The 15,112-nt window shown below is 40.4% G+C and overlaps 1 protein-coding gene across 8 annotated transcripts in view; it reads left to right on the top strand.

The window, feature by feature from the left end:
- The window catches only part of MAP2K5 (mitogen-activated protein kinase kinase 5), a 266,618-nt gene that overhangs the window by 207,896 nt on the left and 43,610 nt on the right, over positions 1–15,112 (top strand). For all 8 annotated transcript variants that reach the window (XM_006052082.3, XM_044925392.1, XM_006052081.3 and 5 more), the window contains 2 exons: positions 12,012–12,073; positions 15,023–15,068. In XM_006052082.3, the coding sequence (XP_006052144.1) occupies positions 12,012–12,073; positions 15,023–15,068 (108 nt within the window). The remainder of the gene's footprint in view (positions 1–12,011; positions 12,074–15,022; positions 15,069–15,112) is intronic.

The raw sequence follows: 15,112 nt of genomic DNA, 5'->3' as shown, positions 1-15,112 counted from the left end.
AGAGAAGAGAGCTTGTAATGAAGCGGGTGGTAATATACCACAGGGCTCTACAGAGAAAGGAAGCCTCAGGGCCAGTAGGAGCTGGCCTCACAGATACTTGAGGCCCATGCAGAGTTCAGCATGGCTGCAGTGCTTGGCAAAGTATTAAAACAGATGAAGCAACAGCCAGGTTTAGAAAAATCTTTAAACATTGTACCCAAAAGCATTTGCAGAAATGAAAGAGGAGGGGGTAGGTGAAAGGGTTTTAAGCAGAGAAGCAACAGAACCAGATTTATGTTTTAGAAAAGTCACTCTGACGGGCTTGTGGAAAGTGGATTGGGAACAACAGGAATTTACTGTGCTTATAGTCTTGATCAGAAAGTATGCAGACTTTTCACTAGGACAGCCTTAGCATGTTTGAAGGGTGTTTAGGAAATAGAATAAACTGAATTCGGTGAATAATTGGACGTAGGGGAGAGTGGGAGGATGGAATCAGAGGAGAAGCGTTTGGCATGGGCAGTCAAGGCCTCACTGAGATGGGGCACAGACACACATAAGGAGGAAATAATTAGCATTTTGTTCATAGGACAGCACTAAGCACCTCGTTCAAAACTCAATTCTGGGCTTACCTGGAGGCTCAGTGGTAAAGAATCCACCTGCCAATGCAGGAGACACGGGTTCAATGCCTGATCCGGGAAGATCCCACATGCCTCAGAGCAACTAAGCCCACACGCCACAGCTACTGAGCCTGTGCTCTAGAGCCCACGAGCCACAGCTCCTGAAACCCACGTGGTCGGGAGCCCGTGCTCTGCAACAAGAGAGGCCACCGCATGAGAGGTCCACACCCACACCTAGAGAGTAGTCCCTGCTTTGTGCAACTAGACAAAAACCCACACAGCATTAAAGACCCAACACAGTCAAAAATAAATAAAACTATTTTTTTAAAAACTATCAATTCCTGTTTCAGACTCAATTATAAGAAATACATCAGCTAAAGTTTTAAGTTCCCAGGCTTTTTTTTCCTGGCTTCCTAGTACTGTATCTGTTCATAAGTATTTGTTGAATGAAATTTATGCGTAATTATAAGAAGTTACTACTTTTTTTAAGACTCAGAAAACCAAATCCAAAAAGTAATAGTGTATGATGAGGAGATACTTAGCTAATAAATACAGTCCTTTATCAAAACTCACAAGTCTGGCCTTAACCTTTATGATTTACCAACTGTTTTCCACTGTGTTCCCCAATGTCACATTGCTTTCCCACTACACTGTTTTACAGATGAGGAAACTGGGGGCCAAAGGACACAGCTCTTTTTATTACACTGTAACTGCCCTTGATAGAAGCAAAAAGTGACAGCTGAACATTCTGGCATCAAAGGGAAAGATTATTTTTCAAAACTGTAAAAGAAGACAACTTAGAAAGCATTGCAGACATGCCCCCAGGGCAGAAGTATATTACAACACAGCACTGTCTATAAGAATGACTCCATGCCTGTAAAAAAGAATTGAATTCTCTTCTGCATATTCTGTTTAAGTTGGCAGGGAGGAGATTGACTCCTTTTAGAAAGATTTATGTATACAAAAGGATTGGCTATTAAACCACTATTACCTTTTAAAAATTCCTTCATGGAGAATCACTCCTTAGGTTGACTGAGGGCTGGTTAACTGGGAAGCTGCTGGGGTATGCACATAGGTGCTTTATGGGAGTGGAGGTAGGGGTGTGGATGTGTGAACATGGCTGTCTCATAATACCTCCTTGGAATTCAAAGAGTGGTATTAACCAGCTCCAGAGGGAATAATACCCATTCATTTTTTGCCCGAGGGCCTTCACCATAATTCTGATTTCTGAAGTTAGCCAAGAGTAAAAGGAATACCCCCACCCCTTCCAGCATCCTAGGATGGCCTGTTGCTTTCGTAGAATGTAAACTGCAGGTAGTTTAAGTGAGACAAGAGTTGATAGCCTGAGCTGTCTGACCACCCATGCCTGCCTGGAGCTTCCCACCACGGTGGCTGACACTCTAACCACTGGCTTAAATGGGTGTTGATGATGTGGGATTTCATGTTATTTGTGACTTGTACAACTTAATGACTGGGAGACATTAGAAACTTGGTAAGTTAATACAAGTAGACACATTAATAATTGTATCCTCCTGCAGTATTGTTAACCAGATCTCTGTCTCAGAACGTCGGGAATGTATAATTGGGATCCTGAAAACCGATATTCCTCTTTTATGTAAGGCAATCTTTTGAAATCTAATACTTCTTTTGAAAAGTCCAGTATGTTTAAATTAATGCAGTTTGAGTGGTTTGAAGATTGAAAATAGGTTAGCATTAAGGCCATGATTCCTTTAGTAATTACTTTTTCTTTTGGTAATAACTGTTTCTTTAGAAATGACATTAACATTCTACCAAAACACAGCAGTAATCCAAAAGTTAATGTTCTGTTCATTTATAATTATATTTAATTCATATTTATGAGTTGTTGGGAGGAAGGAGAAACAAGGAAGGAAATTTTTAAAATGTAACAGAAAAAGTAAGTTAAAAACAGAAATTTTCCTGATAGTTGTTTAAAGTGGGAAAAAATAATTTTTTAAATACAGCTATATAAAATCAGATTTTATTAGCTACTGCTGAAAAATATATATATTTTTATTCTTAGTGGCACTGAATGAATTCAGTGGATAGATTTTTTTTTACTTCTTTTTTACTAATCAAAATATTAGCATAAATATCCCTATGATCTTGATCTTGGTAAGTCAATTAGATTAGTGTGTTTTTTTAGACAGGGAAAATTCTGCATCTTCAGTCATTGAACAAGTAGCTTTGTGTTGTTTTCTTTGAATTGTCCACGAAGCCTGATGTATTATTAATGAATTAATTTCTTGGTGGTGAAGGCTCGTGAATAGCTTCTGTGAATGGGCAGTTGCCTGGTGGGGCCAGTTTTGGCTGCTGTCATTTAACATGTGTTGCTCTATTGTGAAGTCTTATCCAGCCGTAGGACAGTGCTCATTTAATCCACCGTGATGGGACCTATACACCCTGAGCCCACGTTGGATGCCAGGGTCAGTTACGCAGCAGCTCGGGCTGGGGCGCTGCTCTGCCTCACCGCCGAGTCGCTGTAATCATTTTGCCTGCTGTTAATTTTCCCTAAACCAGGGGAAACATGTCTGTGAGTTGTACAAATGTTCTCAAAAGAGAGTCCAAACTGGTCGGCTGGGTGTTGCCTCCATTCCAGAACGGAGGCAGCATTCCAGGGAGTGTTAAGCTCCTTCCTTCCTCCTGGAAATGGAAGCGTCTGGGCCCATGAGATCCCTGATGTTCTGAGGTCCAGAGTAGCAGATGGCATTATGATTTTCCAAATCCTGATGAACGTTCTAACTGAACTTGTTCATTTCACAGTATGTAGTTCTATTTTTTTCACTTCCTCTCCCTTCCTCCCCCTCTGTTCCTCTCTTTGTTCCTCTCATACTGGCTAATTTTAAACTGATTCAGTATCTCCTTTAGCCAGCTTTCAATCCTCTTGTCTCTGTGTTTATTGTATGGGACCAGGTATGGCACAATTTGACATATAATTCTCAACCCGCGACTCGCAGCTGACATCACCTTTGAATTGGTTTATAAAAATGTGTAAGCAGATACGACCGACACTCCTACACCGTGAAGCCGCTGGAAGTTCTGTTCTTTCCTGTATCTGTAGCCGGCAGTGCAGGTGGCAAACGGCAGTAATTATTTTAACTAACAGTTGAGTGAACATTCAGGAGGACACACAGTGTGGCGATGGGGACTTTGGATTTCAGCAAGTTCCCTGAGTCTATCTGGATAGCGTTCTGGCTTGTTGATTTTTCAGGACACGGACCTGCCAGGTTCTTGCCCTTGAACAGTATGTGGATGTAGTTCAGCTGTTTCAATGTTAACCCTTTACCAATGAAAAAAGGAATAATTCCTTTCATTTAGGAACTGTTAAGAGCTCTTTCACTCCTGGATTTTCCTCTTGCATTTTTGTTTAATATAGTTTATGATCTACCTTTAAGATTGCTTTTAATCAGCACTCCTACACATAGAACCTGGTGAAATGGTCGTGTGTACATTAACATTATAATTTAGGTCTTGGATCAAACATGTGTAAGCTGGACTTTTCCTGAGGAAAAAAAACTAACCTTACCAGTGTATGAAATTCAAACACTATATAGGGACTAGGTAAAACCACAGGTAGGAATTGCTGAATAATTACCTTTAGACTGGCCTGAACAGGAGGCTTCCCACGAGGGTGAGCTCATTTAATGGTTCCTAAAACTCAATCTCGTGGATGTCAATGGTCATGCTTGATTATTTGCACCAGTGTTTTATGAAAAAGCAATAGAAATGCATTGGGAGGCTACAGGGAGAGTGGTAGGGAACAATAACAGGTTTTACTTTTGTAAATGAAATCCCGTTGGTATGAGACAAGCATGTTTTTTTCTGCTGTGCCTAACCCATTGAAAAGGAAGACATATGTGAATGCCAGTGTGTCTGTGTGTGTGTGTGTACCATTCAGATAGGCTCCTCTAAATAATACCGGAAACTATAGCTTATGACCAACAAGAGACCTAAAATAAAAAGAGAAAAAAAGATGTTCGTTGACTTTGGAAAAGAAGCAATTGCAAATATGGTTTTAAGAGATTATCCATTTCAAGTTTTCCACCTACTAATTTTCAAGGAATTTTATGAAACACCAAGATCTTTGCCATATGTTTAGAAAATATCTGAGTAAATGTAAGTCTTTTAAATGACAAAAAAAAAAAAAAAGAAAGAAAGGGTTAGTTTTGACATAAATGACAAAGTTTATCTTCTGTTTTATCCCAGTACTGAAGAACTGCCAAAACATTTAGGAGAAAATGGGGAGGGGGGTGGGGACTGCATAATCTCAAATTTCAGAGGTTCCTTTAGAACTGTTCCTTTATATTTTGTGTTTTTTATAAGCCATCTGGTCGTGATGTTCTCTTGGCTAGTATCTAGTTCTCCTATGATTTAACAGTTTGCGGGTAAGGTGGATGTTTCAGTGGTGAAAATTCTAGCCTTTTGCCCCTGGTTCCAGGTCCACCTGAGACAAGTTAAATGAGCTGATACTGTCAGCCAGGACCCAGTGGATAGAACTTCACACCCAAACGCCCACATGTGTAATTTGTCACTTCTGGCAACCCAGAGCATGGGGTGACCCGGCGTGGAAATTGAATCATCTTTCACTTTCTCTGCTCAAGTCTTGATGTGGAGTGAGATGAGTAAGACAAGGGCTCCATGGTCTCCAGCTGAAGAGGGTCAGAGGCTTCCTTTTCTGATGACGTCCATCTGCAAGCCTTCCTAAACGAAAAGCCTCTTTCTCACCCCAGCACTGTCCATCATTGCATCCTGCAGATGAGATCAGTTCTATCTGATTGTGAAATCAAAAATAGACTTTAGGGTCAAAACACTTATTGTTCCCTGACAAAGTGGCCACATTTTTAAGTAAACTAAGTGTTCTGAACAAGCATTGATTGAATTTGTACAAGCCTGGTGTGGAATTCTGATTTACTAATATATTAACCAGGCTGAATTACTCTCTGACTGAGCACTTGTCTATCCATTTTCCACCTCTCTCTCTCTGATGAGATGTGACTGCCTTTTTCCCCCACTGGCTACAGTCGGTTATAGCAGAAACTTACAGATGTGAACATTGAGAACCTTCAAAATATTAAAACGGAGCTAATTTCCCAGAATCTCCCATTGGCTTACACTTCAGATGGGTAGATTTTTGGTTTGGAGATGACTTCTGTGAAGGTTTTTTTTAATATATGTATTTATTTGGCTGTGCTGAGCCTTAGGTGTAGCATGTGGGATCTAGTTCCCTGACCAGGGATGGAACCTGGACCCCTTGCATTGGGAATGCAGGATCTTGGCCACTGGACTACCAGGGAAGCCCCTGTGGAGACCTTTAAAGGCGAGAGTTCTGTTCTTTTGTTTGTGTGTGTGTCTTCCCCACACCCAAGCCCCGCCCGAGGAAGCAAGGTTTCCTCCCCAGTCAAGAGCAGATTTGCCCTGTGGATCCTGCCAGTTGTTTCACAAAGACACCACTTTAAGGCAGTGAACAGGGAGGATCAAAAAACAACTTGAGATCTGATAAAGCAAAATGTTGTACACAGTCTGACATGAAGCCATTAGAATCACAGACACCCTTCCACCTCAGCATTGTGGACAGACATGGAGCAAGCTAGGAGAGCTATGCCAATCAGTATGAACGCCAGTGTGCAGGAGCCAGGCCAAAGGAACATGAGGCTTGAATTAGTTTTAAAATGTTAGAGCATAGCTCTCAGTTCTGGGCAGACCATAGGTGACTGTCTGATGTTAATTACCTATTGGCTTGATGGCTTGACACCAAGAAGTCTATAAATAGGCTGTTAGAAAGTATGGCCATATTGCGCTTAACTTGTCTGGTTTAATCTACTAATCACAGCACAGGTGACCTCAGAATTCACTAGTGTGGCCAACACCTTGAGATTCTTGAGAATTTGTCCTTCTATCTTCTTTCCGTTTTACTCCCAGTAAGTGTAAAATCTTGGTTTGGAGGAATGTCTCTTGCACACGAGAAGGAAACATAACACAGATTAAGATGTTCAAGGCCCCTTCACCCCTAGGTGCTTCTCTGGCAGTGAGGATGGAAGAAAGTAGGAAACCAAAGATGGTATATTCCAGCCCTCTAGACTCTCCTAGTTTCTTCCCCATCATTCTTAGCAGTGCACATCTTATCTCTCTGAACAACACTAATTCTTCCAGGGTGTAGATTAAGTACCAGTCATCTTGCAGTGCCCACCCAAGCACCTTTGATACGGTAGAGGGTCAAGAAAATTGTTGAATGAGTGAAGCAATAAATAAGTAATGAATGGTTGTATCATTTTTATACAGTATTTTGTGTCTCTGCCTATCAGTGTCCGAATTCACCACCACATCATTGTCAGATTCCACTGTCATCTTTTATTATGAATTAAAGGCAAAAATTAAATCCTCAGGTACATTTTTAAAGCAAAGGTTCCTCAACCTTTTTTCTTTTTTATTTATTTATTTATTTATTTTTAATTTTATTTTATTTTTAAACTTTACAAAATTGTATTAGTTTTGCCAAATATCGAAATGAATCCGCCACAGGTATACATGTGTTCCCCATCCTGATCCCTCCTCCCTCCTGCCTCCCCATACCATCCCTCTGGGTCGTCCCAGTGCACCAGCCCCAAGCATCCAGTATCGTGCATCGAACCTGGACTGGCAACTCATTTCATACATGATATTATACATGTTTCAATGCCATTCTCCCAAATCTTCCCACCCTCTCCCTCTCCAACAGAGTCCATAAGACAATTGAATAGTTATACCAGGCTTCTCCATTATTCAAAACAGAACTCTACTAAAAACCTGGACCTCAATGAGTTTAAAAAACAAAAAAACTCCTTACCTTTTAACTTTTAAACTTTCTATTTTGACATCGTTTTAGAGTCACATGCAGTTACAAGAAATAATGTAAAGACATCCTGTGTATCCTTAACCCAGTTTCCCCCAGTGGTAACAGTTCGGAAGTACAGTACAATATCACAACCAGGAAATTGACACTGATATAATCCACTGACTTTATTCAGATTCTGCCAGTTTTACATGCACTAGTGAGTGTGTGTGTGTGTGTGTGTGTGCACATGCACACTAGCATGTGTGTGAACATAAATAATACAGATCCTTTAAAGCCAAGAAACATCATGGTTTAAAAAAAAACTATGCTTTTGAAATAATGATTTCCTTTTTAAGTAAGTCATTTCAAAAGTGTTTTTCTCATTTATGTTGTCTCTTTGGAGTGTCCAACTTACCTGCCTGTTCCCAAGATAACAAAGTGTAGTTTTTTGGCATACTTACTCTGCAGCTGAGCTAGCAGCAGCTGTGGTTGGAGTTGGACCTCCTCCCCTGCCCCTCCTCATTGCAGGTCCGCACACATACACGCACTCAGATTTTCTGCTGCTTACCTTTCTTTATGCTTGAGTACCTTGCTGACAAGTGCTAATAACAAAATACCCAGAGAGAGTCCAGCTGAAGTTAGCATACATTAAGCATTCTGAACTTGTCCTTTTGCTCATAGATTGTGCATAATTAATAATTAAACAGTTTCTGTTGTAATGGGTTGACCTTCCTGAACCGTTCATTATTCACAAGGCAAAGGCATCACTCAAACCTTCTTCCTGTTGTCCTTCACTGTTCCCTAGCTTGCCACCTGCTTACGCTGCAGTCGCTCAGCATGAGGGGCTGGCCAGGTAGTTCACAAAACCTCTGAGACTTGAAGGCTGTACTCCGTGATGACCAGAATTGCTTACTGAAATGGCCACAGCAGTGTTTAATACAGCAGTTGCCTGTTCTGTAACAAGATCCAGCTTTTATCCCGTGAAAGTGAAGTCGCTCAGTCGTATCCGACTCTTTGCGATCCCATGGACTGTAGTCTACCAGGCTTCTCTGTCCATGGGATTTTCCAGGCAAGAGTACTGGAGTGGGTTGCCATTTCCTTCTCCAAGGAAATTGTGTCCCTTTAAGCAGGACACTAAAAGTTGATTTGGGACCAGAATCTCAGGTCATGACTTGTGGTTAAGGTTGTATCCACTGTTTTTGTTGCATACCTCCATGCTCAGAAGTTCAACAGAGAAGTGTCCTGCAGAAGCCCTCACGGTGAGGTGTGGCACCTAAGCTCCTAAAGACACTGACTTCTGTTAACAATTTAGAGTCTCTTTCGGCCAGTGCTGAGCTGTTGGTGTAACTGCTTCTCTAATTTACATTTTTAGAATATATTTTTTTCTTCATTTTTGCCTGAACCCGTGTTTCACAGAGAACATTTCTGATAAGTAGCAGCAAAAGTAGCAGGACTTTAGAGATGCTCTGAACCTTTGGGCATGGTTCTCTCTTGCTCTGACTCTAAGGTGGATGACTGCTTGCCCTCCCTGGGGGCCATGGAGACGCGGGAGCAGCTTTCCTGTGAGCCTCCCCATCTCCTTTGCACAGATTGGAATTAGATAACAAAATAGACAGGTTCTTGGAGATTTTTTTTACATCCTGATCTAAACTAACTTCTAATTTTACTTGCTTTTAAGCTTGATTTTAAACAAGAAAAGTATACCTGAAAAGTCCTTCAGCGTGGCGACCACTGTCGGGTCTGTGTGTTCCTTTGGGGTGTTAACAGCCTGCGTGCTTCTGTGGGTTTGAAGGAGGCTCTCCGAGGACTCCCTGCCTCCATGTCCACATGTAGCATTCTTGACACCCACCCACCCAGGCACTAGTCAGTCTTCTGTATCTCAGAAAATTCTCCTCTGAGATACACAAGAGACATGGATTTTAAAATGAAAAGAAGTATCTGGCATTATGCATGTGAGATTAGAATTCCCCCTGCATCTTTGATGACTGATTCTTTCCAGGCACCACTGCGATGAAAATCCACTTGGTGGTTCTGCAAAGTCGACTTGTGCTGGCATTTTCACAAGTGAAATAAATTATTCATGGGTACCACCCAGTGTTCCTTAGTTTTATATTATGAGGAACTTAACAGGCTACAATATCAGGTCTTAAATAAAATTAACTACCCATGTAAAGATGTCACAGTTCCCTCGTTTTGTCTCTCATCCATGTTAAAATGACATCTTCATCAAGTTGCCCATAGTTCATCAATTTACTCTTGGTATCATACTTGGAAATGAGGCCCACATCAGCATCACATTTTACACCAGGATCTTTGTAGAAAACCAGTCTAGAATTTTAACCATCTCAGTAAATATTCAGCCACGTTAAGACACTAAGCTTTTATTTCCCTAAACATTCATCTTAAAGCAACTGCTACTCAGATACTTCCAGTACTACCACATCCCCAAAAATTTCAGAAAGGAATGACTTAGAAAAAATTAACTACCTGGTCAGAGTCCATAATTTTCATACCTCAGACTTTGAAATATCTTTTTACTAACAGTGTTTGAGGCAGTAAAACATCACTTCTTGAACTGGGCCTTGTAGAATCTCGCAGGTTGGTGATATATATGGCTTTCCTAAAACAGACTGGGCTGAAATTGATATAATGTTTTATTTTTGCTCTTCAAACTGATAGGACTTCCGTGACCGTTTTATAGTTCCTTTATCGAGGACTTGTCATGTTACTGTTTGCCTTGTTTCTTTTGAGCAGACTATTCCATCAGCCCCCCATTTCTCATGTCCTCTCTATGTAACACCTGCATGTAATCCCTTGAACTAGGCAAGATTTTATTTCGCTCCCATTTTCCTTTGTTTTCTTTTCCTCTTGGAAGCCTTTCTCTACTGATGAGAATTTTAACTTTATGATTACTAGCCTACCTCTCCTCTGGATGAACAGTCAATTCAAAGAGGACAGATATGCAAAAACTAAGAAACGTTTGGTTCACATTCTTTTTTTTTTTTTAAACCTCTTTGGGATCTTTTTTTTGGGGGGGGGCTGCTTTGACCCCCTCAGTTCCTTTTGATTTAATTGTATTTTCCACCAGTTTCCAATTGTTTGAATTGGAAACAAAGCCTTAATAAGAGTTCTAGTTAATTTTCTGTCTTGTAATTACCGATCTCATTTTTCTGATAATTGGCCACAGCAATTATATGTATATTTACTAATCACAGAGGAGGCTGTGCAATTGTATCTATCTGCCACCATTGATAATGACACGCATATTGCAGAGGTGCTTTTATCATCTTCTTTTTTCCACTACATCAAAGCTATTTCCTCTCGTTCTCAATAATGAATACATGCATGCATTTGACACAGTTGTGTGCTAGAGAAATTGTTTGGCTCCCACCAAATGCTGCATGCTCTGAGTTTCTTGCCTGCAGCGCTAGAAGGTTGTATGTAATGATATATTGCTCATCCAAATGGCCAAAGCACTCCAAAGCACAGTGAGATTAAAATAAGTCATTCCTTTGTTAATTTAAATAGGTGCATGTATCATACTTTGCAGGGCACTTTGTGTAGGGATGTCAGGGAGGAAAAAAGCCGCCGAAAGGTATTTTTAATAGCAAATGAGAATAGATGAGAATAGAGTCATTTGCAGCTGCCTACTTTATGTGGCTCTCTTGTTCCAACTGTAGGTCTAATGAGATGACTGTTAAAGTACTCTGCAGTGTAATTTCATTACATCCTGAGCTGTTACACTATAAACACAGTGGCGCTCTCCGTCATTCTTGGAAAAACTCCTAAATTCTTAAAGCCTTCCTTTGCGAATGGTAATGGGGTTTGCTCCCTGTGTTACATGGTGATTGTGGTTTGTTGCTGTGCAGTTTCCTGCTCTCTTGAGTGACTCCCGTCCCCACCCTAGTTCTGCCACTGGTCAGGGTGGGCATTTTTCATGGCGTCCTTAATTCAGTGGCTTTCTCCTGTGATGAGTTTGCCTAGACTGGCAAAGAGGCTGAAATTCTTTTTTAGTAAACAGCTCTTCCCCTTTCAAAGCTTTTCTATTAAAATGAAAAAAAAAAAAACAAAAACCCAACTCTGACCCACATGACTCAGTTAAAGGCAAGCAGTTAAGAGCAACTGAATATACTAATAAATGTAAATAAAAAGGAAAGTGTAAATAAATAGCAAATCCAGTAAAAGAAACAAAGGTCAACAGAAGAATAATTTCACAGCTCTTTGTTAATTACACGACCATTTGTGTGTTACTTAAATAATCATTAATTTCTCATTTACACTTCCATACCTTCTTTCCTACCCCGTGGCTATCATTGTCCTTTTTTCACCTCCCTTCCCTCTTTGCTCTCCTGTTTCTCACCATTATAAAATGTGTGTGGCTTTAAAGTTGGCATTTTTACATAAACGTGAAAGAGAGTATAGACGGTTTTTTTTTAATTGGATGAGCCTTATTTTCCTTTCCACATGCTGGTGAATCCTTGTTATATAGTCATCTTTATTTGCTTCTTTGGGATGGGGGGTGGAGGGTATAAAGAAAGACAAGGAATTGCTGTGACTTTTGATGACTTGTTTTTCCTCCCTCCCAGGATTCGCCCGTCCTTCCGGTTGGAGAGTTCTCCGAGCCATTTGTACATTTCATCACTCAGTGGTGAGCCTGTTTGCAAACATGCCATGCCCTCAATGTAAATGATACATGCCATTAACTCGTCGGCTCCGCGAGACCTTATGGCTCTCCCTGCTTCCTTTTGGAGACGGGAGGGACTTCGGGGCCTTGGGCAGATGGGGCAGCAAAGCTGAAGGAATTGTTCAAATTATGTAAACGTTATTTACACACAGGGTCATAAGTGTACTTTAGAGGCTTTTTCCTGTTTTAATAAACTTCTGAGAATCAGGCTACTTCTTTGAGCACAGATACTGTTGCTATTCAGTTGTTTTGTTTTGTTTTGTTTAAGAAATATACAATTTTATAGCCCCTGTTGCACAGACATGTGAAGCTTATTTTTATTAATGGAACCTCAAGTTACCCATAAAAATGCCTGTCACTTAGTGGAAGCAGAATAGTTTATTAATTCATCGGATTTTCGGTAAATAACTTTTATCTTTGGTCATATTTTAGACAAAATACTGGTGTCCCATTTCAGTGAATTTTGATGTTAGAGAGGTTATGAAAACGTGGTTCCATTAGGCCCACTTTAACCTTTGTAAGTACTGAAAACCACAGGATTTAGATTAAAGGGGCCACAGAACCTCTGAGTCTCTAGGCAACCCGTTGTCGTTTTACATCTGAGGAAGCAGGTGTAAGGGTTCTTTTCCAGCCGTCTGCCTTTTTCTTCCCCATAGAATGAAGTTTTCTTTTATTACCCCTTTCACATCATCCGCCTCTCCCCTACTGGGACACACCCCTGTGGCCCTGGAAGGCCCAGTTCCCCCACTGCCACCATCCTGCCTGCTCCCTCACCCTGACATGGAGAGAGAGGGAGAGGGAGAAGGAAATTGGGAGCATAGAGATGACCGCCCCAAAGCAGGAGACATGACTGATCGGAAGCTGTTCTGCACATTCTGGAACTCCTTCCTAACTGCCTTTACTTCTCTTTCCCTGCTTCCTAAAGTCCTCATTTCATCACCCCTTCAGAATCACGTCCACTAGTGGAAGATGAGCCCTTCGTTCCTGTGGTGCCACAAGAGGTGCACTCAGGAGTCCTTGCTAACCCTGAATAGCCGAACACTCTCCCCTCCCCTCCCCCATGAGCCATCTGATGATGATGCTCAAGTGAAACCAAGAAATATTCCTTAATATAAATGTCAAGCTTTATCACCTTTTTGACTAAGTGTAATATGTTACCTCTTAATAAAAATGTCTTATGTAGTTTATATTCCATAGAAAACATATGTGGGGAAGAGATTTTTAACCCCCAACTTCTAAAATTTTTATTAGCACTATTTCTGTTTATTTAAAATACTTATATAATATTCCATAGCTTATAAAAACTAATTTCATTCTGCAAACATTTTATTTCCAAAACATGCCATGTTGTTAAAAAGCATACATATTGGTTAAACACTGGAATCCTAAGCTCATTAATACTAGAACCATTATCTAGAAATATGTATTAGTCTTTATTTTCTTTATGTGGAATTCCTAGTAACAGAAGCACATGATGGAAATGTCCCATTTTGAAATGTATACATTGGAAAACAACCCATGCAATTCCTGAGCTGCCTGGAGCTCTGGGTTTGGGCATCACCTGCTCAGAGATGTTGGGTTTGTGCCCTGACCACCCTGCTTATCTTGCTGTGTGGTCTGGGACCAACCTGGGGGTGGGGCCCATTCTGAGCAGATAGGGCCTTGCCTGCCTTCTGTCCAAAAAAATTGATCAGCTGTTATATTAAAGTTTTATGGAGACAGAGGGAGGGATAACCTGTGTTGAAATTTCCACAGATGTCAGGCCGAAGCAGAAATGATAGTGGGTAATAGCCTTGTTTTCCCAAGAGATGCAGCTACTTTGGAATGTCAGATTAGGAGTGTTACCAAATCCACTGGTGAGACAGCTTGAATTACTTGCTAATGGATGCAGTATTTGAGAGGTGCATATGGTTATTTATAGGGAAGGCAAATGTCCTCAATGTCATTAACAGTTCGTAACTAGGGTTCTTATTTACCAAATGATCATTAGATCTCTACTTTTAAAAAAAAATGCTGTCAGCAAATGCAGAGATTGTATGTTTGTTTGTTTTTTTCTTGCTTGTTTGAGGTTCACTCATATGAAGAAAAAGTGTCTATAATTTTCCAGGTAACAGAAGCAGCAGTCTCTTTTCATGACTTCATCCCACAGATACTCTGAGTTTAGTATAAATTGGCCATCAGTAGGCAGCTTACCCATGGTTACCTCAGTCCCACGAGTGGGTGCTTCATCACCTAGCTAAGTACATGCTGCAGCTACTAATTAAGCCTGTTGTGTGTCAGATGAAATATTTTGCAAGAGGAATGTGATTCTTTAAGCAAACTTAACTTCCCCACAGCTGTTTAATGAATTATCAACTTGCAGAGAAGCCAAAATAAATGAAAGACAAGATAATGTAATAACCCATTTATAATTTTGTAGCATTATCTAGATGTCTGACCTCTTTTATATATGACTTGTTATTCAGAGTAGTAATGAAGGAATGAGATGTTTTCTCGTTTGACCTGATCGTCACATTTCTTTTATTATGGTCTTATCCCAGTTACCAAAAAAGAAGTATATTATTCCCTAAATTTATTTGAAATGATTGATAACCAAGTCAGGAAGAGAACATTGCTGCTTTTTTTCATAATTCGTTTCAAAAGTAGAATTAGGATAAATTTAAACTGATTGTCTGCATTACAAGAGTAACTCCAAAACAAAAAACAACTTTGTATTTTTGATTGATGAGCTTCCCCCCAAACCTGATATTTTGAAGGCCAAAATAAACAAGAGAGAATACATGCTAATGCCTTGACCAAGAATTGAACGTGGTAAATTTTGAAAACATTCTAATTCCAGAGCAAATAGCCAGTGGTGGGAATTATTGCACAGATTTACAAGTGATATGGATAATGTGAGTTTTTCTCTTACAGCATGCGAAAGCAGCCAAAAGAAAGGCCAGCACCTGAGGAACTGATGGTAAGTGGATGTTTTTTAGTTACAGATTTAAAGTATCCACAGGC

This window comes from Bubalus bubalis, chromosome 11 (assembly GCF_019923935.1).
Source record: "Bubalus bubalis isolate 160015118507 breed Murrah chromosome 11, NDDB_SH_1, whole genome shotgun sequence".
Classification (NCBI taxonomy): Eukaryota; Metazoa; Chordata; class Mammalia; order Artiodactyla; family Bovidae; genus Bubalus; species Bubalus bubalis.
The sequence above is the reverse complement of the archived record's forward strand: the minus strand, read 5'-3'. Positions and strand labels throughout refer to the sequence as shown.